Source organism: Parasteatoda tepidariorum, chromosome 2, assembly GCF_043381705.1.
Source record: "Parasteatoda tepidariorum isolate YZ-2023 chromosome 2, CAS_Ptep_4.0, whole genome shotgun sequence".
Lineage (NCBI taxonomy): Eukaryota > Metazoa > Arthropoda > Arachnida > Araneae > Theridiidae > Parasteatoda > Parasteatoda tepidariorum.
Window position 1 is genome coordinate 26,012,844 of NC_092205.1, and position 26,085 is coordinate 26,038,928.

General features: G+C 32.1%; 3 protein-coding genes across 5 annotated transcripts in view; 2 read left to right on the top strand and 1 right to left on the bottom strand.

Annotated features, from left to right (window-relative positions):
* Window positions 1-26,085, top strand: part of LOC107445413 (uncharacterized) — a 50,111-nt gene that overhangs the window by 21,624 nt on the left and 2,402 nt on the right. For 2 of the 3 annotated variants that reach the window (XM_071177339.1, XM_071177342.1), the window contains exons 2-7: window positions 843-935; window positions 2,577-2,681; window positions 3,953-4,057; window positions 6,992-7,093; window positions 9,538-9,634; window positions 11,234-11,315. In XM_071177339.1, the coding sequence (XP_071033440.1) occupies window positions 843-935; window positions 2,577-2,681; window positions 3,953-4,057; window positions 6,992-7,093; window positions 9,538-9,634; window positions 11,234-11,291 (560 nt within the window). In that variant the 3' untranslated portion in view covers window positions 11,292-11,315. The remainder of the gene's footprint in view (window positions 1-842; window positions 936-2,576; window positions 2,682-3,952; window positions 4,058-6,991; window positions 7,094-9,537; window positions 9,635-11,233; window positions 11,316-26,085) is intronic. The other variant, XM_071177341.1, reaches the window with a different exon arrangement.
* LOC122272682 (uncharacterized) lies at window positions 14,909-17,459 on the top strand. Its single transcript, XM_043056606.2, has 2 exons — window positions 14,909-15,544; window positions 16,422-17,459. The coding sequence occupies exons 1-2, from the start codon at window positions 15,216-15,218 to the stop codon at window positions 17,338-17,340; spliced, it is 1,248 nt and encodes a 415-aa protein (XP_042912540.2). The 5' UTR covers window positions 14,909-15,215; the 3' UTR covers window positions 17,341-17,459.
* Window positions 18,139-21,137, bottom strand: LOC107441308 (uncharacterized). Its single transcript, XM_043056605.2, has 3 exons — window positions 20,812-21,137; window positions 19,638-19,794; window positions 18,139-18,702 (listed from the first exon to the last, which is right to left on the bottom strand). Exons 1-3 carry the CDS (start codon window positions 20,999-21,001, stop codon window positions 18,255-18,257), a joined length of 795 nt encoding a protein of 264 aa, XP_042912539.1. The 5' UTR covers window positions 21,002-21,137; the 3' UTR covers window positions 18,139-18,254.

Genomic DNA, 26,085 nt, shown 5'->3' on the forward strand with positions numbered 1-26,085 from the left:
GATGTCAACAATACAATTCAATTGTTTCCGTTGTTAAATAAAATGTCAACAATTCAAATTTTTCTGAGGCAACTCTTAACCTCCAAATATTATTTTTTTATGTACACATTTCTAAATGTCAGTATTCAACCACAAAACTCGTTCTGTAGTATTTCTAATTGTATTCTCTTCTGGAGTTTCAGTAGAGCGGCTTTCTCTTCTTCGTAGATTGTTACATATCGTACGCAGATTATTAAGATTCATAATAAAATTCTAATAAAATTTAACTTAAAACATGAAATAGTAAAACGACATCTAATAATCTAACAAAGCGTGGAATAGTAAAAAGAGCTCAACTCAAAATATTGCAGCAATAGCATAACACTTCTCATTTCTGCCAATGAAAAGGAACTATTTCAGAACTCAAAACCAACCAACCGTTTTTTTCTCGGCGAAAATCGGAGATGTGGCACACCCATATTCGGTTAGAATTCGTTGAGAATCGAAGACAAATACTATTGTGTTTATGTAATGAGTTCACAACTTCTTAATTATGTGGATAAATACAAAAAAAAGCTTAGATATTTGTACAAAACGCCTACAATTAAAAATGTAAACTGTTGTCAACGCGAGAATAGAAATATCATCGGTTTTATTGATACATACGTACGTATAAGCGTTTTATATAATATAGATAGATAGATTGTTTGCATGAATTTAGTAATGAATTCAATTTGTATTTATGCTTTTAAAATGAAAATCTGGAAGATGGTAGTGTGCTACATATTTGTCACACTCTTTTTGACTGTTAATCTTTTTTAACCAAGTTTATGTTCAAGCTAAAAATGTTACTGATATTTTAGATGAACAGAATGAAGACGGATCGTATGCACCTAAAAACGATTCCAAAAATGCACTGTTACTTGGATTGAAAAATGATAGCTTTTATGAACCGGGTAAGTACGTAAATTTCTTGTGATTCCCACGAGGTATTCTATAATAACCGCCTTTGATATATATTTTCAGAATCCTTGTTGAGAACAAAGTCAAAATAATACGAACATTAGAGAATTTTAGATACAAATTGAAGTAATTAAGAAACGAAAAATCAGCTTTGAAAAAACTGTGGTGCAGTGCCTATGCGAATTGTGTATTAAACAACCCAAAAAATAAAGTGAAGAAAAACATTATTTCCAGTTACGTGAAATCGACCTCTCAAATACACTTTATAGGGTGTAGTTAAATCTAAATACCAATTAATGAGAATTCTTACACCAAGCTCAGGTGCATTCGCACCATTCTTAAAATATTTTCAATTTCGAAAACACCGATTACGGGATACTTAGGGATTCGTCAGTAAATTGTTTACAATCGAGTACGAAATGGCCTGAGTGTATCGGTGTTTTCCCGTTGTTTTACACCTAAAAACCAAAAGTTCTCAATTACAAAATGTTTGTTTTCAGCTGTATTATATTTTCAATATAGCAGGAAGCATATTTCCCACTTTATGCGCACGCACATCATTGCGCACCTCATCACGCATCCCATTGCGCACCTCCTAACCCTTTTACTAAACAGTGGTTAGATAGGCATTCTGATTCTTTCCGCGCAGCGAATCTGATGGAAGCCTATCGAGGTTGATGGCCTCTTCGTATATGTTAATCACTTTTTACAAATGTTAGTTATAATCAAAACTATACAGAGGCTGAAAAAAGAACACCTATTAAAATATTAAACGATGTGAAATTAATAGAGAGGTGATTTCGAGTAAAAAGAAATTCTTTTCTTTTATAACCTACGATGAACAGTGGTCATAATTTAGAGTTTACGACTAGCAATGTTCAACTCCGTAGCCTTGGAATTTTGGTACCAACCCAGAAGACAAGGGAACTCCTGAATCAAGCATTGGGATAAACTAGACCTCGTGTAGAACTTTCTGATGGAACCAATACACATTTTCGTTACATGGAGATGAAAACCACGAGAAACTCTCATAATTAGCCCAACGGCAAGAGGATTCTAACCCATAATCCGTCAACTATTGAAGATATTTTGCGTCAGCACTGTGGTAGGTACGAGCTCGGAGCGGAATTGGTATCAACCAGCCAACGCTGGGATTTGAACCTGTGTCATCTCATTTTGAGGCGAATACTCTATCCCCTGAACCGCAACAGTTGTAAAGTAAAAAATTATCATAAACAGAAACTCGCTACGATTGCTCGCAATTATTGACACAACGCTCCGAGTCACACACGAGTATGAACACTGCATTTGTCAACAAAGAAGATCTTTGAGGTAAAAGCTTCACATTTTCGAGACCAACGGCATGGTGGTGGCAACGTTATCTGTATTAGCTGCATTGCACACCAACCTCATTTACTTCCTAGATAGACTGCTATTTGGTCTCCCCCAGAGAAAGAACTCTGTCTCTTCATTATAACTGCTTAGTACCTTAATCACTGCGTTATTATAATTCAATTTCTAATATGGTACACTTAAATAAAGATCATTTGCTAAGGACAATGAAACTGCATTTTTTTATGAATTTCAATAATTTGACAAATTAAAATAATTTACATGAATTTATTTTGTTTTAGAATGTGACTGTGGATTCGGTTCAAATGGATGTCGCTATAATGTTTATGGAGAAAAAGTTTGTGACTGTAGTGTTGATTATGCTCAAAACAATGGCAGGTGTGAACGTAAGAATTATTTTATTTATTATTCAATATTTATTCTACATATGCGCAATTTAACAAATGCTTTAACATTCTTTAGATCTTTATAGACCTTTAATTTGATTAGGACCTAAAAAAATTAGGGAAGCGACGATAAAAGCAAGTAAATCATTAGTGAAACTTTTATAATAAGAACACTGTTTTATGTTAATTTTTTCTGCTTCTAAATTTTAACTTCCGTTCACAAAATCTCTTGATATTAAAAATCAAAAGTGTGAGTTTGGGTGTTCAACTCAACTATTTGCTTTGTTCTTCAGAGTGAAACTTATAAAACTTTTTTTTTAAGTTGAAATTACCATACTAAATAGAAAAATAAACACAGAAAATAATGGAATAAAAAGAATAATATTCGATTAATAGTTCGAGAATTTTAAATTGATGGGGTAAATACCATACTACAGGGAGCATCATCACCCAAGCATGACCAAGCCCCATTTTCAGGGCTCGATCTTTTAAAGGCTATGGTAAGGTTTCCACGTAATTTTGACCCTGATCAGATAGCGTGGACAATACCTGAGCTGGTACCTTTCTCTCCAAACTTCCACACTGCAACCAACATGAGGACTTTAAGCCACGACAGATTTGACCAGCACTGCCAGTACACACTATCAAATCTGATTTGCAAATTTTACAGTCCTGTAAAATTTCAATTAGGATAAACGAAGATGGTCCACGTCAATTTAAGCTGAGGAAAAAACAATAAAAGCATTAATGGATGCGGGCAACACCCATTTTCCGAATGGATAAAATTACTTTCCGAACAATCCAATGTAAGCTCTAAAATGTAATTGTTTTGGGTTACATATGGTCTACGTATTCACTTTATCACAATAACTCATTATTTATTTATTTTTTTGACTAGTATGATTTAGGGAGAAGATTGTACGAACTAGGCAACCGGTTTCCTAAATCGTATCATTTGCAAATCTTGCGAAAATAATTGCTTTTCAGTACTTTCTACACAATTATTATCGCCAAAAAGTAAAACAAGTAGCTGAATAACTATTTTTCCTTGTTCAAATATTTCAAATGTATATTAAGTACTTAGATATTTTAAATATTTCAAATTACCAGTGAATTTTGGCTGATGAAAATTTAAACGTGATAAGTGGTATGGTTCAGGCCATCCTGTACATCAGTGTGAAAATTTTGAGCTCGTCGTAATGTGTCGAAGCAAATATGTTTAAAGAATGGTAAAAAAAATAATAATTTTTTTTCTTTTTTTTTTTTAACAGACTGTTATTGTGGAATCCTAGCTATCTCCTGTGAATTCGAAAATAATAAAAAGAAGTGTTTGTGTTACTCAAAGTATGCTCAAAATCCTTACGATCAATGTGAAAGTAAGTATGACTCTATTATGGTTACCTGATCTTATGTGTATCGTAATTAATTTAAGATGAAAAAAATCCCGCCTTATGGTTTTTTTTATTTGATTGTTCAAAGAAAAGTTTTGGTGAGATTCTATATGTATAATCACTTTATATCGACGCATCTGGCTTTTAAAATTTTTTTTTAGCCTAAATATTTTAATGAAACATCAATATTATTTTTTTTTAAAAATAATACAAAATTGCAACACTGCAAAAAATTTTAACGTATCTCAACTTCAAAAATTCAGGCAACTACTTTACACCTAAGTAGTGCAGCGGAACACCATCATAGATAACTCTTGGACTAGAAGTTCCAATTTAGCAAGAACCAAAGATATACAGTAAAAATATTTCAGTGTGTTAACACCAAATAAGGTAGCAACTACTTTACACCAAAGTAATGTAGTTAGAAACAGTACATAACTCTTGCATCTAGTGTTTCACTACAATATTCTTTTACACTGCATATTTTTGTTTTTCAATAAAACTAAAATTTGCAATTACAATAAGATATATATATATAAGTCAGTTATAAAAGTTATTTTTACAGCCCAATATGAAGCAAAAATCATCAATTCAAAAAATTAATATATAAACTAATTCTTAAAATAACACACGCGCATCCAAGAGAGAATCTTAATACAAATTCGAGCTAAAACTAACAGAACGGAATCGGGTAGAAATTATACATAATAAAATCGGTTATTACCCGAGATTTCGGTTAATACGAGAGATTCGGATAATAAGAAATCGGTTGATACGCATAATTTTATTTTAAAACCTCAGACATTTTAAAATCATCTGTATTACGCAACTAAAAACAGACATTCAGATGTAGCGGAGCATTTTATTTTCTGTAGACGAATAACAGCGTTGAAAATCGAAAAATTCTTGCCACGCCAGCTCATTCCAGAATGTAAAATAACTACATGAAATATTCTATTTGGAGCGCGATGTTTAGACAATGCCAACCTTCATCTATGAAAAGGTACCCCATCATAGAATCGAGTTAACATGTCTTATATACTAGTAAATTGTAATTTCGTAGTGGTAGATACGCTACAGTACTCCCCCACCGGAATTATATCTGTGATAGAATTCGATAAACGGATGCCATTAGTTGATTGTTTTTTTTTTTTTTTTTTTTTTTTTTTTTTTTTTTTTTTTTTTTTTTTTTTTTTTTTTTTTTNTTTTTTTTGGTGAGAGAAGCGGGGAGAGCTGGATTAAGGTTACCGGGTTTTGAGCTTTAGCCATAAAAGCTGTATTAAGATCATGTTGCGTGTGTGTGATCTCTCCTGTGTTGCTATTAGCAGTCGAGTGTGTGCAGAAACCTTTTATGTGTAAATGAGACTGAGAAGCAACAATGCGAGGAGGACGATGATGCAGTCACAAATAGCAAGTCAATTGTTCAATGCGGACCATCCATCGAAGTATTCGTGATTATATCACGTCCGTAGGTCACCAATGTGGAGCTAGATGTTTACACAATGTCAACCTTCATCTATGAAAAGGTACCTCATCATAGAATCGAGTTAACATGTCTTATATACTAGTGAATTGGAATTGTAATTTTGTAGTGGTAGATACGCTACACGCGTTTCTGGAATTTCTTATAGTCAAAGCGCACCAACATCGGTGTTTTGGGAAGTTCTCGTGAGATGTTAGTGTGAGATTAATCAATTTTTAGAATTTAGATTTGCAGTGAGTTACCCCTACAACTATTAAATTCCAATTTACTAGTATATATGACAAGCTAACTTGACGAGCTTTTTAATAAATGACGGTTAACATCGTCGATAGTCCGTCTACACCCTCATTTTTTTATAAATTAGACATGATTTGAGCACGCCTACCTCGACTGAAACTCCCGCTTCAATTTGAACACACCTATGGACGGTCCACAGTGAACAGTTGACTTGCTATTTGTGACTTCGACATTGTTCCCCTCCCGCTGTTGTTACTCGGTCTCGTTCACACACAAGGGGGACCTGTACACACTCGACTGATAATTGCAGCACAGGAGCAATCACGCCTACAACCATGATTCTATTACAGCTCTCACATTAATAGCACTCAAAGACCAGTATCTTAATACTGCTCTCCCGGCCTTTGGCAAAAACAGCAGTGAATTAACTGGTGGTATCCATTCATCGATTTCTATGCAGTTCAGTTAGATTTTATCTTGAGGTACCTTTTGATAGATGACAGTAGACAGTGTCGAAAACCTTCCCCGCATATTTAAATTACACCCTTTAAATATTTTATGAACACTCAATTTGATGTTAACTCTGAATAAAGTGGCCCTTCACGCAATTTTTTGGGTTGTTCAACATCATATTGACGCCCGGTGCCTGAGTGGTAGCGCCTCGCGCTCCTGTGCCACAGATCCTGGGCTCGGTCCTCGGGCCGGGCAAAGGTTGACTCAGCCTATCATCCTTTCAGTGGGTCGATAAATGAGTACCAAGCATGCTTGGGAACTAAACACTGGGGGTTTCGCGTTCGGCTGACCACTTAACCGGCTCCTGCACTCCAGAGCTCAAGTTCAAGAAAACTGAGAAGGAGTAAGAAAACTGAGATGACAGTAGGCCTTGGCCCTCTATGGACTGTCGCGCCACTGAGTTTAGTTTTGTCAACATCATATTCGAGGAGTCTTGATTGTATACAGCAATCCCAATCAAGATTTCGTATTAAGTGAATTTTATGAAGTATAATCTGAATTTTTCGGAGGCTTTATTAAAAATGAACGCATTTTCGTATTGTATTTCGCAGTTTATTTATTGCAATAAAATTTAATTGCATTTCGTAGTCAATCAGAGAATAGCAAACCGTGAATTGTTATTCAAAATTTCTATTTTTTACTATCCCTCATTAAATATTATCAATCCTGTTATTTATTTCTGACAGGATGTGATTGTGGATATGATGCAGAAGGTTGCCATTTCAATGGATTCTCGAAGGTGTGCGTTTGTAGAGGGGGGTACATATATGCATCTAATAAATGCGAATGTAAGTTAATTACTATTTTACCTTCTATCTATTTTAGAATCCTCTTCATAATATTTTTACTTTATTTATTAATAATAATTTTCAAAGATGGTGATTTGTACACTGTGTTATATTTTATAACTATTATGTCTTTTTTGATTCAGTCAACTTGGATGTAAGAATTTACTGGCACCTCTATCAACACCTCCTAGAAGTAGAAAGGCCTCAGCACGGATTAATTTAGTAGTCCGATGTGTAAAAGTGTGAACGTGAACATTAATTATATTCTTATTACATATTTAGTATTCCTTGTTTTGGCAACAGCAGTATTTAGTATTCCATGTTTTGGCAACAGCAGTTCTTGTGTACGATATAGATTTTGAGTTTTTAGAATAACGGTGTGTGTAAATTTTAATAAAGTATTGATTTGTTTTTCTTTTAAAAGTTGTTTCTTACAGATGTGACAAAGTTAACTGCGCAGTAGATGAAAAATAAGATGTTATTACGTTCAGGGTACTAAGCTGCGCAGTGGTTGAAAATACGAAATATGTCATTACGTTTGGACTACTAAGGGATATTTATGGTAACCCGTGCAGAGGCCTACTCTTTTCTTGGAGGTGTTGCCTCTATACTCTGTAGTAAGTTAAGAAAAAAAATTATCTCAACTTTATACAGAGAGCCTGTTTGCATCTAAGTTTACGCCTAATGGATGCCAAACTCCCACCTCAATTTCGCCAGATCTTGGATGGACGTTGCACAACCTCCTTTTTTAATGTTTTCAATTAATAATAATAACAATTATTAACAAGAATAATCAATTAACATGTGTTCGAACGTATAACATTCGTAACAAAATATGTGTTCGAATTTAAAGAAACTAATGAAAGAATACTAAATGTATTTCTTGACGAATATTTGCTTCTACATTGAAACAGAAGTACAAATTCTTTATCTCGGAGTTGATTTGTTAAGAATATATCAGCATCAGACGGGTCATCTTTAGTGATCCAATCAAACCCAATGATCTTGCAACGTTATGTAGTTGTTTCTTTTTCAAGAACGAATGTTCATCTTATTTACCCAAAGTATGTCGCCAAGTCTATGATTCCAGTAAGACTACGGAACTATAGCCTTTTTTAAATAATTCTATGATATATATCGTAAAAGATAGCACGGATTAAATTTCTGTCTCATATGTTTAGATTTTAAAAGGTTTTTTACTGTTTCGAAAGCATATTTGCATAATTTGATAATGAAATAAAAACGGTACTATATGCAACCGCGGATGATTACTTAAATCCTATACTGCAATGGGGTTCTTGCAACAGAGTATAAGAACAATTTGGTTTGAATGTTTATAGTGCTAATTGGAATGTATTCGTAATTCAACATTATTTTTAAACAATTGTATAGCTTTATATAGTCTTATGTTGAAACATTGTATCAGTGTGTTAAAATATCTTCAACATATTAAGTTTGTTTTTCAAATGTATGTCGCTATTGCCATTCGCTGTGCAATACTTCCAATTAATTAAAAACATTACAGATATTAAATAGCCATTACGTGGCCAATATCAAGACGATTTACGTCCCCTCTAACAATTTAAAATCATTAAAAAATAATATACCTTGAAAGTTGAATATAAATGGTGAAATTTAATAATTAGCACAAATGAGCAGTGATGGGTCAGGGGACAGAGCATTCGCCTTCCAATTAGGTGAACCGGGTTCGAATCTCAGCAATGGTTGGTGGATACGAATTCCGCATCCGGCCACAGTGCTGACGTAAAAAGTCCCCAGTGGTGGGGGATCATGGGTTAAAGTCCCCTAGCCGTCACGGGTGATTTTCATGGTTTTCCTCTCCATGTAACTCAAATAAGGGTTAGTTCCATCAAAAGTTGATGCAAATTTCTCCTATCTCAGCAATGACTGGTGGATACGAATTCCGCATCCGGCTTACACCAACCACAGTGCTGACGTAAAAAGTCCCCAGTGGTGGTGGATCATGGGTTAAAGTCCCCTAGCCGTCACGGATGGTTTTCATGGTTTTCCTCTCCATGTAACTCAAATATGGGTTAGTTCCATCTAAAGTCGATGCAAATTTCTCCTATCATTCGGTCCAGGAGTTCCCTTGTCTTCTGGATTGGGTTCAAAATTACAAGGCTACAGAGTTGAACATTAGTAGTCCTAAACCTTAAAATTGGGTCGGCTGTTCAACGATGGATATAAAATAAAATATAAAATAATTAACACTAGTGCGCCATGGTGGTTTAGGGGAAAGAACGCCCACCGCGATAAAATAAAAAAACAATCATTTTTTAAAATTTAAATTCCAAACCCGACATTCAATTTTTAATAAATATTTATTTCAATAAAAGTGCCAATGAAAAAAATCTTCAATTTAAAATGATAATTTTGCCTAAAAACAAGAACCGCTTTTGATAGATTTTTCTTTTTCTTTACAGTGGATGTAATTAGTGGATGGAGAATTGCCACTTACATTGAATCTGCAATTTTTGCCATGATCATTATCGTCTGCACTATCATAATTTGCTGCAAAAGGTATTGAAAAAGAGTATTTTTTACACCCACCTCCTAATAAATTTCAACACTGATAAATGTTGACATTTATCAGTGTTGATAATGAAAACAAAAAGAAATCAAACAAATAATCAAAACAAAAGGATAATCAAAACAAAAAGAAGAAAATCATGTAAGGGAGTCTTAATGCACGTTAATTAAAATGTTTCTGCTTAAATATAAGGTTTCATTTTTTTTTTTAACTTAGTGATAATTTATTTCATTTTTCGAAAAATGAGACGAAAAATTAGCTGTTTATTTTCATTTTCTATTTAAATGATGCGGTAATTAATATTTAATTTAAATGTAGGCTTACAAGGTATAAAAAATTTTAATCCTGAAAAATAGTTATTATATTGCAAGACGCTATTGCGAAAAAAAACATCATTAATGATGTTTAAAAATAATTCATGATGCATGAAAAATAATTCATTTTTGTATAATAAAATTCTGTAGTTAGGGAAAGACTGCCAGTAATTTACTTGTAAAAATAATTCATTTTTGCAAAACAAAATAGAAAATAAAGAAGTTGTTTCATTAAATTTAGAGAAAAAATGTTTGTTTATTTTTAGATAATTTAGATACACTTAGATTCGTATTGTAGAGTACAAGTCTATATTTGTCAGGTTTCAGATTTTGTTTTAATTCTTTTTTAAATTTAATTTCAACATAATTTAAACTGATGAAATCCAATTTGAATGAAGTTTTAAAAAAAACATTTTTACGTTAATTTCACAAAAAAAATTTTTTTTTTCTAAAATCGAAAAGCACGTCACTCTATAATATTTAACTACCTTTCGAAAACTGCGGATTTAGTAGAGAAAAAAATAGAGAATATAAAATACCGTAAATATTATATTTAAAATACGATTGTGGGTGACGAATTTTTCAATAAAATATTTAAATAATACTTTTATTGATGTTTTTGTGGGTAATGTGGGCTTCTTATGTAGTTAGTTTAACAGTAATAAATTCCTTATAGAAAACAAAAACAAATATTTATTGATAATATAAGTGCACTCGCAACTTTCTACATTCACGTATACGTCATATTGACGTTCTACAACTTTTCTATCACAATAACCGCTGTTGCCATTCTTCATTTACAATATATATGCGTTTACATTAAGAAAATATCACCTTTAAAAAACTCTTGTTTAATAACATGTAACGCAGTTTAACAATATGTTTAGTAACATAATAATTTTAACGACGCGAACAAATATAACATGTTAAATAATTTTTGATCAAATCACTACTGCTTGTAGAAAATAATGTTTCATTTTCGTCAATGTAATGCACATTTCGTCCAAAAAAGAAACCGTTTTCTTTTTCAATTGATAAAAATTTGTCGTTTATATGCGTATTATTAAAAATATAATTAGAACAATGCTGTATACTTCTCTTCAGTAATTGAACGAAATTGATCTTGGGATATATCTTCCACAAAATCGTTCAGCTTTAGAAACATTACTTTGTAATATTCCAATTCGCATAATAAAATCGTTGTACATCCCCGTTCATTTGATGATTTCCTTTCACTCGCAACAGTAGCGTTTTTAACCCTTTTTGTTCACGTAGGTTTGCACCACAGATCTCTTTTATGTACTGGATTGCTGATTCAATGATTCGAACTTGATGCCGGCGTTGGCGAAGAACTTCGGTGAGTTGAAGTATACAGGGTATCCAGAATTCCAACGTCATCACTCTCTCATTTGCAACATAATTTTCACCTTTAAATCATCTGTCCACTATTTCTTGTGTGCATATTGTTGTGCGTTATCAGTTATTTTATTAGTTACTGGAACATTACTTTTGAGAAGTAAAGTAAAATAAAGCGTAAAGTATAAAGTAAAGCATGAACGATAAATCAAAAAGCTTATAAAGTAAATAATAAATTAAGGCGAATTAAAGGGCAAATGAAGAAAAAAGTAAAATAAAGCATATCGGAAGTAATGCGTGTATGAGATAAAGTAATGCGAAGAACTTAAAGTAAAGTAAAACTAAACAACAAAGTCTTAAGTAAAATGCAGAGTATTGTAAAGCGTAAAGTATATTGCAAAGAATAACGTAAAACGTAAGGAATAAAGTAAAGCGCAAAATATAAAGCAGAGTGTAAAATATAACATACAAAGTGAAAATTGTGCAAAGTCAAACGTAAAGTCAAGTAAAGTGTAAAGTAAGTCGTAACATATTAAGTATAGTGCAAAGTATAAAGTAAAGTACACTTTATTTAAAGTGTAAGGTAAAAAGTGGCGTAAAGTTGAAAGCAAAGTAAAATAAAGCATAAATCAAAGTAAAGAATATAATAAGAAGTAAAACTTAAAATATAAAATAAAATGAAATAAAATGTTAGTAAAGCGCATAGTCTATACATCTATACATAATAATAAACGCAGCTGTGTGTGTGTGTCTGTAATCACAATATATCGCCCCAGAAGCCTCGCCCGGGCACGAAACTCGGCCCATAATTGTGTTTTGACATAATGAAGAAGTATTTTTTTTCTTTTTCAAAAATTTTGATTAGTTATTTAGTTATCAGTCATTTTGTAAGTCTATGCTTTTCGTCTGCTTTTTCGTCTTCAAAGAGCCATATTCAAAAAACTATTAAAAAATGCATATACTTTTCCCCACTCTTATAAATGTATGCTAANCAGGGAAAACACAGGGAATTTTTTTTCCAGATTTGAGTGGCAACCCTGATCCAGCATTTATTTCTTTAAATTAAATGTTCATTTTGAATTAAATTTAGTTGGTAAATAGTATGAAAGATCTTGTATTGTTCTATTTCCCACTTGCACTATTTTCACGAGTTTGACTCTTGTTGAAAATTTTAGGCCCAACTTTAATATCACTAGTCAGGCTCGTAGTTTAACATGAAAATCATGAGTCATACTCATGGTCTTAATCTCAGGCTGAACAAAAATGTCTGAATGGGCTCTTATCGCTTTTATATAAATAGGTATTTTATATCTTGTCTCCTTATCCTCAGTCGCTCTTATCTTTTTCATGAACATTTGGGTGCATAAGTTAGACGCGGCTTTCAGTATTGCACAAAAATTTTCATGAAATGTCATGCTTTTAACTATTTTTTTTTTTAAAAAAATCGTGGATTTAGGCCGTCAAAAAGTCTAATTTTTGAAATGAATTTTACCCCCTCCAATTTCATGGTGTTTCGAGTATCTAACGAAATCCCCACTCACAGTCATATTTGATTCAAATATAAAATATTTTTATCATGTTCTTTAAAAATTATGGTGTTCTTTCAAGAAATGAAAGAAAAAACATTACTAAAGTGAATTATCTTTCTAATTTCTGTGATTTCAGAATTTTTTTTTATTTATTCCGAAATGAGAACAGGAAAATCAGGAGTATTTATTTCCTTTCTGAGAAGGAAAGAAAAGTATCAAGTTTCAAGAAAAGTATCTGTAGAATATAATTCTACAGAAAAAAAAATATTATTTGCTTTTGTTTTTTTTTTCAGCTAGTTTATTGCTTCAACTCTTTCATTACTCTTTTTTTAAATTTAAAATCTATAAGTATGAAGATGCATAGTATAACAGTTTTTGTTATACCTATCATTTCAAACAATGCTTTTTTAAATTTGTTGTTTTTGTCGGAGAAAATAGTAACTTACTTGGTAAGTCATGAAAAATTCTTGGAATTAGTCATGAATTTGAAAATCTTAAATGTAGCAGATACCCTGCCATTGGGTGTTTTTAAAAAGTGCTTAATTTTCCCTTTTCCAAATGGAATTTTTTTTCTGTACCATGTCGATTTCTGTCTCATATTAAGCAAAAGTGTGCTTTTTACATTGTTCTGTTCAACGCTTTCAGAATTCATTCAACCACAATCTATTTCGGCTACCAGTCGGTGAATACCATATGAAAGCGCCAATCATTTTACATGTTTGATGAAATTCTTCGCGAGTCCACATGTGCGTTTGCTGAGCTGGGTTCAGTAAGATTCTTTTACTCTGCTGCATTTCGCAAGCAGACTCAATTTCAAGCTTCATCCCCCCCCCCTCTGATATCGAACCGAAACACCTCTTGATCATTTTCTAATGGCTAATATAATCAAGAAAATAGTTCTTTGTCAAAAACTTCTTTTATCGTGATCATGTAAAGTCTTTGAAAATTATTTTGCATTTTGTTAATGTATATAGTGCTTAAAAGGTGCTTATTTTTTGTTGAAAGATTCGGCTACATGCCCTGATATATCTTTCAATTAGTCTTTGTAAGAAACAATTTTACAGAATTGCAAGAACAGAAATTTAAGTGGGTCATTAAAAAAATCGCTCTTTTTTTTTTCTTTCTTTCAAAATACAACACATTTAAATATATACGCTGTCCCTGGTCAAATTAATAGACGCACTATAAGATTCCATGTAAAATCTTAATTATCCGGTAATACTATACAGCTTTATTATTTTTAAGAGGCTGTAAACGGTATGCATTTGTTTACGTTCGTGTATCAATTGGTTAACATCGTAATGCAATACGTTAAAAATAAATACAAGTAGGAAGTGTAGTAAAAAATTTCCTGAATACAAACCCATTACATGTATGTTTAAGTACAAAGTATTGCCTATAAGCTCGTGCAAAACATGCAAGTATTAAAACTCTACAGTGGGTCTAATTATTATAATGTACTAATATAATACCTGATATAATAATTATTTATATAATATATCGTTTAATTTAGTCAATTGTTGAATTTATATTATATATTGTTTAATTCAACCAATTGATACACGAACTAGTGAAACCTGTTTCGGTGATGTATAAACAATAAAACTATAGTATCACCTGATAATTAAGATTTTACATAGAATCTCTTAGTGCGTCTAATAATTTTGCCAGAGACTTATTTTACCCATTTAGAATCTTCATAGAAAGCTTTTATTGATTGAATTATTTTTCATTTTTTCCCAGAGCTGAAACACATTGTATGAGTGTGGTGCATTTATTATAATTTATCTAATGATGGTCAAACTTGTTTTGGATTTAAAAAGCACTTTAATTTGAAATTGAAAACTTCCAGAATTACAACTATGCATGCATCTGTATTAAGCAACAGGCTGATCATTTTGAACTCTTTACTTATATTTTGCATTGAAAGTAACTTAAATACCAAAATTGAATATTTTTAATTTTTGCTTCATTACCCTCAAGACAAGAAGAGTACATTTGTGCAACCAATTTATTATTCGAAAATTTCAGACTAAATCAAGGACACTTGAATGGAAGGTCACTTAAGGTCTGGTTTCTTAGGACAAACGCCTTATCTGGGCGTCAGCGGGACGTCAACGTCACTCTGACGCCAACGAAATACTGGTTTGTTAGCTCAAGACCTGGTTTCTTAGAACTAGCGCCTTATCTGGGCGTCAGCGTTAAGTTGGCGTTACCATGACGCCAAGAAATACTGGTTTGTTAGCTCAGCGTGAGCAGTCGTTCCAAAGCAGACATTATCTCTCATTGCGCATGCGTTAATAACGTAAACAAATATTTTTTTGATTTTGTAGCTCGATCCCATAACTTTGTGTTATTGTTGACCAAAAAAAATGACCTTGTCCAAGAAAGAACATATTATAGCTTTTCTGAATGATGAAGAAGAGGAGGAAGAAGAGGAGGAAGAAGCTATGTTTAATGTCTTCCTTAAAAATGAAAAAGTTGATGAAATCTTCACAAATAGAGCTACTGAAGGTACTTATGCTATACTGATTAGGAGACATTTATTTTTCAATGACGAAAAATTCCGTCAGTACTTCCGTCTTTCGCCAGAGCTTTTCAAAGAATTGTACGGCATTGTTGAGTGCGATATAACAAGTCGTGCCTATAATCGAAGAAGACAGCCGATTTCAAAGGAAGAGAAACTATGCCTAACACTTGAGTAAGAATTGATTTATTATTATTTGTTATTGTTTCATAGCATTAAATATGCATAATATCTATTAGCTCGATACTTATAAAATATTTTATAACATTTATGAATTTTTCTGTTTTAATAACGCTTTAATAATTTATGAAGCAAAATATTTTTTTAGTTAAATTTCGCAAAAAATCGTAAAAATACATATTTTGGGGATATTTCCATATCTTTATCTGTCCCGCCAATTGCAATCACCAAGATGCCAAATAGATTTTAAACTTGAAAATTTAAAAACAAAAGCATGTAGATGTTTGCCCAGTTTTGGTTTCTAGTTATACCTCACATGTTGAGCGCTTTTTGTGATTTTTATTCTTAGTTTCTTGCGGGCCACTACCCGGAAGTTGCCAAGACTTGGTGATATTCTGCTACAGATCACGATACGGAAATCTCTGCCATATTTCAAATGATATAATCATGTACAATTTGTCCTTTTTCAAATTCTTGTTTTTAAAATATTTATATATTTTTTAATTTTGTACTTGGTAGATTTTTTATGCTAAAAATAAGTAAAAATTTTTATTACTGAGGTAATAGAGCAAACTTTATTAACGACTAGGAAACAAATATAACTTGTATTAGCCTCCGGCACAGATCTCTAATTGAAATTTGAAAACTCTCATAATTTTTTTAGAATGCCTGGATGGAGAGAGATATATTGCATTGCATGAGGGAGATGCCATGCTTTGTTATTTTTGTATTTTCTAGCTTTCTAGGAAAAAAAAGTAGAAAATTACTTAAATTCGATATCTCACTACAATTTTTTTAATTCTTCACTCTAAAAATAGATCTTTAAACTAATGATTTTTTATTATGCTTAAAATATATCATTCAATTTCAGGTACCTTGCAACAGGAGAATCCTTTCGATCTTTAGCTTTCACTTATCGTATCTGTCATACCTGGATTAGCCATATTATTGAAGAAGTTTTAGACAGTATAATAAAGAACGCCATGCCCTTATATATGCCACAACCTACAGAAGAAATGTTTAAGAACATTGAAAAAGAATTTTTTAGATTGTGGAATTATCCCAATTGTTGTGGTGCTATTGATGGAAAACATATTAAAATTGTGTGCCCGAAAAAAAGTGGCAGTGCGTATTTCTGTTACAAAGATTATTTTTCTACTGTTTTGCTGGCATTAGTAGATGCTCGTTATTGTTTCCTTTCAGTAGATGTGGGTTCATACGGAAAAGAAGGCGATAGTACTATCTTTCAAAACTCTAATTTAAAGAAGAATATAGAGTTAGGAGTAATTAAACTTCCTGAACCGAAATGTCTCCCACATACCAAAATTCTAAGTCCGCATGTGTTCGTAGGTGATGCGGCATTTGCTTTAACCTGCAATATGATGAAGCCCTACCCTGAATCTCAAGCCCTGCGCGATGAGGAGAAATCGGCTTATAATTATCGGCATTGCAGGGCAAGAAGAACATCAGAAAATGCTTTTGGTATTTTATGCCAATATTTTAGAGTTTTTTTTAAGCCAATTGCATGCAAAATTACTATGGTAAATAAGTTAATTTTAGCCTGTTGCATCCTGCACAATATGCTTCGTCGTAGAAATGTAGCTTGGCCGAAGGAACAGGGGAAGAAAAAAAGTTTGCAGCTGCCCAAAAAGAACTTATTGAAACCTGCCGCTTGTAACAACAATCATGCTTCTTTTAAAGCTAAACTCATAAGAGAAAATTTTGCAAAATATTTCAGTAGTAAAGATGGTTCCTTAAAATGGCAAGCAGGGAAAGTCAAGAGGGCTTAATAGGAATCTTGCAATTTTCATTTAAAAAATAATTGAACGCTTCTGTATAATAATAAATACTGTAAATAATCAATTTAATGTCTGCAATAAATTCCTACTATTCTATGCTAAAAAATATACCCACCTGATATTTGCTCTATTTTCAATATTTTTCTTCATAAATCTTAATTTACAAATTGCTTATTTTTAAAGAAGTGTCCATTGTATTATATAATTCATAATTAATTTTACTCAATTTTCACCTTATTATACTATAAATTTCTGAATTATTTTTATACAATCTTCTTGATTAGTATGAACAACACATAATTATATTTGTAATTAAATTTAAATTCAATTTACAAGAATTATAACATATTACAAATCTTCTTAGAAAAAACTATATTACATATGAACTGTATTTATATCAGTAGAAAACTAAATGGGTATAATTGAGACAAGATTTTTCCTTTATGCGATTTTATATACATTTAATGGGAAATTATAATTTAAAAGTTTAACAAAACGTTCAGTCCATTTTTGATTGAATTGATTTTTTTTAATGAAATAACGAAAGGAACTTTTATGTTTTATTATTATTTCTGAATAAAATCCTTCATTATTACACCCTAATCAAACTGAAAACAAAACTTAACCACACCCTAAAAGAGGAATTTATTAATCACATTGTAAAAAAAATCTTTTATGCTTAATATTCGGTTAAAAATCAAATTGTATCAACTAGATAGGATTGTTTTAATATCATTGAATTTTAGAAAACAGAACTGCCAGCAAAAGATTTAAGTTTTGGTTTACATAAAATACAGTATTCATATTTTTTTTTATCAATTATGAAGGTTTTATTAATATACATCTCTTTCTCCATATATATATCTATATCCATATATATTATGCATAATAATTGTAACAAAGTATCAATTATTAATGTTTTCTTCTTCAAGATCGAATATCATATTAGCAATTTTTCTTTTTGCGTCAACTTGCAGTCTTTCTGGAAAAGACTTTACAGTCATGGCAATAGACTTAAAAAAAACATCTATTTCATCTTCTTTCTCTTTTAACAAGGACTTTAAAATTTCTGTTCTTTCTTTCCTTGAAGCTTGCAGTTCCTGCCAGTAACGTTCTTTTTTGCTAACCTTTTGCCTAGTACTAGATTGGTTGTAAAAGGAGTTACCGGGTTTGCTCGTTTCTTCAAAAGAAACATAATTTCCCTCTTCTATAAGCTCCAAACTCTGATCTGTGTCTGTGTCTTGTGGAGTATCATCATCTTCATAGCAGATACTCTCATTATCGCCTTCGGCAATCAGTCCTATATCATGCTGATTTTCTGATGACGTTGATGCCCGGACATTAGAGAGCGTTCTGAAATTAAGGAATATTTTAATAAAACATAAAATTGTAAAACAGGTGCTTGATGGAAGTGAATGTAATTTCTTTGAAACTATCATTCCAAGGCTAATCTACACAATTTTCGTTAAAATGTCAACTAACCCAGCTCAAAATTTTGTTCAACTAACATTTTTTTGGTTACTTTTCCGTTATACTGGCGCAGGTGATAAAGGCGCCAATAATGATGCAACCAATGCCAAACTGAATATCGTCGCTGGTAACTTTTGTCTCCACATTTTCAAAGCAAGTCGCGCCAATTTTTTTTATCAGTCACGCCTTTGTCTTAATATGAAAAATTAACGCAAAAAGCGATTAAAAATTTGGGATTTGTCCGAAACTTTGAGGTCAGAGTCTTTCAAGAGAAAGAAGTTTTGGCTGAAATAACAACTTGTGATAAGAATCATAAAATGAAATTGTACATTGGAGATGAAATTGAATAGCGTTGCAGCCTTTTATCTTGTCGCTCTAAAAGAAGTATCCGTAAAGGCACATGGGTTCACCGTGTGCTGTAACTAAAAACTCTGCTTGGCGATTTGCGCCGGTATGATGGAAAAGTACCATTTTATAGCAGTTGATTATTTTTTATATGATTTCTTTTAAATTGAATTTAATATAAGCCGAAAAAGTTTGCATGTAGTGGCTCTAAAATTAAAAGAGCGTATCGATATCAGTCACAGATCTATTAGGTTTTAGAAAAAAGTGGTTGCTAAGCTTTTAGAGTGTATCGATCATTGGCTACTTCAGAAATTTTAAATTTTCAGGTTTATTCTGATTGTCACCTATATTTTTCTTCGTTAAAAACTAACTTGCAAAAAGAAAAAATCGAAAATATATAGTACTAATCACTGAGATTATTTATCCCATAAAAGTTATTTTGTGTAACTAACATTTTCATTAAAAATTCTTACTCATTTTTCAATATGTATGTTCCTTCTAAAAACCTTAAAGAGTCCATTCTTTGCATATCAATGCATTTTCGTTTTGCTGCAGAACCAGTAGGAAGTTTCTTTTTATTTCTGACGTAATAATCTCTTATTGTTTTCCACCTTTTCTTTAACGTATCAACTAAAGACAATAAAATATAATAGATTACAAAAATATAGTAGGTAAAAAAAGTATAAAAGTTAAGAAAATATGATGGGTAACAAAGTTTAACTAAGCTTTAAACTCATGCAATTAATTTTTAAGAATGCAAATAAGAGCAGCAAAGTTAAATCTTAATGCAATTATTGAATATGGACTTTTTTAATGTTGAAAAAAGATGTCCGAAATTAATTTTGCTTCTTCTTTTTCGACAGCTTTTTAGCATTCGAAAATGATGCATCTCCATTCCATGCATATGTATTGAGTATTAATATAAAACAATTTTTACTACAATAAAATAGTTCAAAATATTTTAGGATTTTATTTTATAAATATTTAAATTATAATTATCATAGTAAAATTTTATTTATCCTTACTATTAACTTAAGTTTTTTAGACCTCTTATAAAAACTGAAGTAAATAAATACAAGTGGATATTTCTGTATCTCCTGATCTGTGTCAGAATAATCGCCAAGTTTTGGTAGCTTCAAGGTAATGTCCCTCTAGAAACTAAGAAAAATATCACAGAAAAGGACAAACTCGAAAGGTATAATTAGCAAACCACGGGCAAACATCTACATATTTTTCTAAAATAAAAAAATAAAAATTGCACTTTTAAAATCTATTTGGCACTTTGACGATTGTAGTTGGCGCGACAGATCACGGTACATAAATATACCTAAAATGTTTTATGATTTGCTCATACAAATATTTAGATTATAATTATCATAGTAAAATTTTACTATTAATTTAAGTTCTTCAGATCTCTTATATAAAAACTAAAGTAAATTACCAATAAACCCTAAATGTCTTACTATTTAATGGATAATCAGACCGGTTCCAATCTCATGTAGATACAATTACATACGCATAATTAAATAAATTTCTAAGTAATATATATTTAGAAAAAGGGATCTTCTTATAATAGAAATACATATTTGCTGTTATAAAGATAAATAACATATGCTTGCAAGTATATAATAGCAAACTTGTACTAACCTGCAATTCCTGTCTCTTTTTCAATCTCTAACCATAGATTGTTCTTAAGCACTAAATCTTTGTAAGATTTAGATCTTACATTATACAAATTAGGTCGCTTTTTTATTTCAGAGATTAATTTCTCCTCGAAATCAAAATCTTGGCTGATTTCAATGCGCTGTTGGTTGTTGTTATCCGCCATTGCTTCCATCGTTAACGTCACGCTGTAATCTAACTGTAGTTGAGTTGGACGGCAATTTTCATTCAAGATGAGCGTCTGATGACGTATGCTGTCAAGCTCACAAATGGACCAATCAGAGGTTAACGCTGATTTCCAGCTGACGCCGACGTTTCTGTGACGACGAGGTATTTCTGAGTTGGACTTAATGATTTGCTGACTCTATGGTTTCTTAGAAATCGAAATTGAGTCATCTTGCCTTCTGCTATGCCCTTGTGAAGATTTAACGCTTGGTAGACAAAGATATCTGATCTGAAAGAAACCAAGCCTTTAGACACATCCAAAATTTGCACTGTTAAGAAAATTTTGAATAAGGTTTTTGTTATGGAAATTTAATCTACCATCTTAAAAAATCATTGCAATACTACAGAAATTTGGTAAGTTAAACAAAAACTTCTCACTATTCCCCAATCTTTGGCGAAGAGTTGAAACCTTTATACAGCAAAAAAGTTAACTCACAAATTTAGAGCAAAAGCTCAATGTAATGAGTATAGTATATTATGGGATATCATATCTGCTACGACATCAGTTTTCCAAGTTAACGTCGTCCCGCAGTGGACTGATCGTTAAGACACGGTTCTCTCCAGATCACCGAAGTCAAGCATCAGCCTGCGTAGTGACCGAGGGTGTGCGGTATTGGTCCTCGTGAAACTGTGCTACCGTAAAGTGCTCGACTTCGCGTGCAGGTCGTTGAGCTACCGAAGCGGGGGTGCCATCCCCTCTGCAGAGGATCAAAATTGTGATGGCATGTCTTCGGATCATCCTCAGGGATGTTTCCCAGACCGTCACCAATAGCCCATTGTGCAGCTCTAGTGCGACGTAAATCAACAACAACAAGTTAACGTCAAAATTCTATTATTAAAATTAGAAAATTATATTTTTATTGGCAGTTAAAAATTACTGACTTTCACTTTAAGAACGTATTTTTTTTAAAACAAAAAACATTTTTCTGTTGTTTGAGTATGCAATTTTATATGGAGAAATGGGAAATATTTTTAATTCTAATATCAATACAGAAAAGTGAAAATAAACATCTTTTCACCATATTTTCCTGTAGTCTTAAAATGTTGATTAAAACCCTTTCTCTCCCTATAGGGTACTAGACACTATTGAAATCAGCATTCAGTGTTACAAATGACGTCCAAAACTGCTACTGCAATTCATTTTATCTTTTCTTACAGTCACTGCATAAAACACGTGCATTTGGTTGCAATGACTAGTTTGCTGAAACGACAAACCCATCTGCTATTAGAGAAGGGGGTGGTATAGCCTGATTGGTAGGGCGTTGGGACCATGTTCAAGATTTCGTGAGTTCGATCACTGCCGGTTGAAAATTCCCCGTGTGCAAAATGGTGGCTGGTGCACTCTACATTTGACGAAGTCCTCCAAGTTCCCATAACACATCAATACCTCTGGGGATACTGGATCGGAGATTGATCGTGAATTACGATCAAACGATTGATCAAAATTACGATCTGCGGATGGGTGGTTTTTGAATGTACCCTTCCTGTAAAACGGGCTGAAACGTATGTGTGTGGGAGTTATCGAATTCTTGGCTATAGATGGTGCCACTGGAAAGCAAGAAAAAGTACAACCCGCTGCCTTAAAATAGGCTTGTTAGCATATGTGATAGCAGCATTCGATAAGTCAACTGGGGAGATATCTTGACCCCAGTTGCTACCCCTATTTTGCTACGATATTTCCCCCTTCATAAAATTTTTCGTATTTAATAGTCAAAACTAATTTTTTAAATTTTCATGACGCTTTTCCTCGAACTATGTTCAATGAAGTTTTCAGTTCCATATAGTTTCCTAACTTAATAGTTTCTAATCTATATGAATATCAAGATTGAAACTAACGTACTTCCTTCTTTTATCACTTTCCACACGCTAATGGCGAGCATGCGAAATGTTGCCATAAGTGGAAAGCACTGCACATTAGAGAAGAGTTATATTAAATTTATTAGAGCAGTGAAAAGTTCTAAAGCGAGAAGTAAAGAGAGGGATTTTGAGGGGGATTATTTCTCCCTGGAACACTCTCAAGTCATAAAAATATCAAGCCACAATTATTAAGGGAGGGAGAATAATTGCCGATTGTGCTGAGATCAAAGTTACGACATCGTTTTTTTACGTTATGTTGTATGTCTACGTTGGTTGGCGCAAGCGAATCGTGAGCACGGTGTGGAGACGTTTCCATTGCTGCAAAAGCGATCGTATTTTTTCAGAAGCATATTCGTAGACAGAACATATAGGTCAGAATGTATGGTACTTAAAATAGTCACTAAAGCAGAATTAACAAAAAAATTACAAATCAGCCAACCATGTATTTCGATTCTGCGTCATTTTCGTCAAAATGATTTGCTTCAAGTTCAACTCGAGAAGAAATCAAAAGTTTTAAAAATAATAATAAACTATAAAACATATTTAGGAAATCAACAAAATAATTATAAATTTCCGTTTATTTTTCTAAATAAAGTTAAACTACCAAAATGCTTTTAAATTCTTTTTATGATTTGCAAATTGTTTGTCTTCAATGTACCTCATCCCCATTTTTTTCTCTTTTTTTTGTGGTTTCCTTTTCCTCCCTGCGCTCCCTACCCTTGAATTTCAATTTGACGTCATTAAAGTTCTTTGCACTCATGGTATGTTTGTTAATTTATTTGAATAATTTATAGGTAAATAAGTGCCTAAAGAAAATTTTCATTTTATATCGGGAATCCGAAATGAAATTTTCTATCTCGATTTCGTCTGTGATCAACTGTCACCTTCTTTTATGCTGATTGGAGTGTTTGGACATTGTTATGGTCTGTGTCGTAACCGCTTTTTGTGCAAAGAATGTGGTGGAAACTGTTTAATTCTTTGTAAATATCTTGCCCATTGTTTTATTTCGTTACGATTTGTACTTGAGTAGTTCAGGTAAGACATTTTTATTATTCTATTCTTCGATAATAATAATAATCATCTTCTTTGGTGTGTATAGTACTTTCTTAGAAATGATACGATTGACATTTGATGTTTTTGTTTTTATAATTTATTTATGAAAGTAAAATTTATAATTTTTTTCTCGATTTCAATTTATTTTGAAAAATTTGATATTGTTGCTAAGATTTTGTCTAAAATTATTTTGTTATCGTGTCAAATTATATTATGACAACATCTCTAAGTTTTAGTTTAAGTGTATAAGTTACAACATCTCATTCAAACTACCTTCAGTTTTAACATTTTATAGAGCTAATGTAATTTATTAAACAAAATACTAAAGTTAAACTTTATTATATGTATTAAAAACAACTTCTACAATTTTGCTTAATACCTCTCTTTTCTTTGAAAAGCAAAGTATAAAAAAATAATGATTTACGTATTAAAATGCTATTTAAGTGCTTAAGTATATCAAAATCTTAAGAATCAAATGAAAATCTAAAGTACAAGTTAATGGAATCAAATAAAAATTTTAAAATTTTTAATTGATTAATGAGAAGTGCTGGACACTGGTTATTCGCCATTTGTTGCAGAAGGAGATGAAATAAAATATATAAAGTGATCAGTAACAGAATAATTGCCAAGTCTTCATAGCTTCCTGTGAGAAATTAAAAAAAAAAAAAAGTCACTGAAGGGGACCAACTCAAAAGGTGTAAACTCATAGCCACTCCCAGGCAAACATCTACATGTCTTTTTAAAAGAAAATAAAAAAAAAAGCAAGTTTAAATTCTATTTGGCACCTTGGTGATTGTAGTTGGTGCTGCAGATCTTGATACCGAAATATCCCCCCTTAGCCCTCTCAGCGAAAGCATGCATTGTGTTTCCAGGAGCGGAGAGGTATCATAAGGCGTTAACTGCAAATCCAGTGAGTAGAGGGGGCATTTTTAAAAGAAGGGTCCACCTTGCCTCTCCTTTGATGAACCCACATTTTCCTTTTTGTAAAAATTAACTATCATCTCTTAAAAACACTGCCTTTTTTTCATATTCCATTTACATACCTGCCAAGTCTCCTTTTTTTTTATTTTTTTAACGAAGACTCTTGTAGTTTACGACTATCTCCTGTTTACCTGTATATTCTCAAATTTCTCAGTATTTGTTGAAGAACTTAGAAAAAAAAAATTTGGGGTGATAAAATATCCACTGTTGGCAAAATACTTATCTTATTCCTCAATAGATGGTGCTATTGCCTGTACAGAAGTATGTCGAGTGTTAACTGTTAATGTCGAGCCGTGATGGCTCAGGGGATAGAGAGCTCGCCTTCTAATGAGGTGAACTCAGGTACGAATCGCAGCGACAACTGGTCAATACAAATTCTGCATCCAGCTTGCACTGACCCCAATGCTGACATAAAATATATATTCTCAGTGATAGACTGATCACGGGTTAGAATCCCCTTATGGTCAGGCTAACCTTGGGAGTCATAAACCCAAAATTGGGTCGGTTAGTAAAATCTCTGTTTTATTTTTCAAATGTTGGCAGATATGCATTAAAAAAATTAATACATTGTTTAAATAATAATTACACTCTGGTAAAATTATCTTATTCTTAATGAGAAATCTGGAGTAGGCCTCTTTTTTTTATATCCTAGTTAAATTCACTGGCTTTTTGTAGCTTTAGTTGTGTTTCTGTTAAGGAAATCAAGGAATGCTGCTTAATTTGTTGATCTAGTGATGTCATCTAGCTTGAGAAATAGGGAGTACTAGATTAGTTGCACAATTTTGATGCTGCCATCTATGTATGTATAAGAGAGTTACGACATGTTCTATAAGCTTAAGGTCAACAACTAAGGAGTACTGGATAGTGGCAAGGGTGGTGCTAGACTTTGCCCGACTTGGGGCCAAAGCTCTCCAGACTAGGTAGCACAAACAAATGGATTCAAGATATTTAAATTAAAATGTATTTTATGCATCATAATTTTCTCACATTATTTTTTTTAGAAGTGAGATTTCAATAAATGAAAATAAGTATTTTAATCTAATAAGTATTTTAATGTAATGTAAATGACATTTTTATCTGATCTGTTACCTGTAATTTTGTTCAATGGCAAATTTTAAGATTAAGACTCTTTCCAAATTAGCT

What these genes read in the sequence shown, in the direction of transcription:
- LOC122272682 (XM_043056606.2), top strand. Translation starts at nt 15,216, where the DNA reads ATGACCTTGTCCAAGAAAGAACATATTATAGCTTTTCTGAATGATGAA. An exon ending in AAACTATGCCTAACACTTGA is followed by an intron (nt 15,545 to 16,421) that starts GTAAGAATTGAT and finishes ATTCAATTTCAG; the next exon opens with GTACCTTGCAACAGGAGAAT.
- LOC107441308 (XM_043056605.2), bottom strand. Translation starts at nt 21,001, where the DNA reads ATGGAAGCAATGGCGGATAACAACAACCAACAGCGCATTGAAATCAGC. An exon ending in AAAAGAGACAGGAATTGCAG is followed by an intron (nt 19,795 to 20,811) that starts GTTAGTACAAGT and finishes TATTGTCTTTAG; the next exon opens with TTGATACGTTAAAGAAAAGG. An exon ending in ACATACATATTGAAAAATGA is followed by an intron (nt 18,703 to 19,637) that starts GTAAGAATTTTT and finishes CCTTAATTTCAG; the next exon opens with AACGCTCTCTAATGTCCGGG.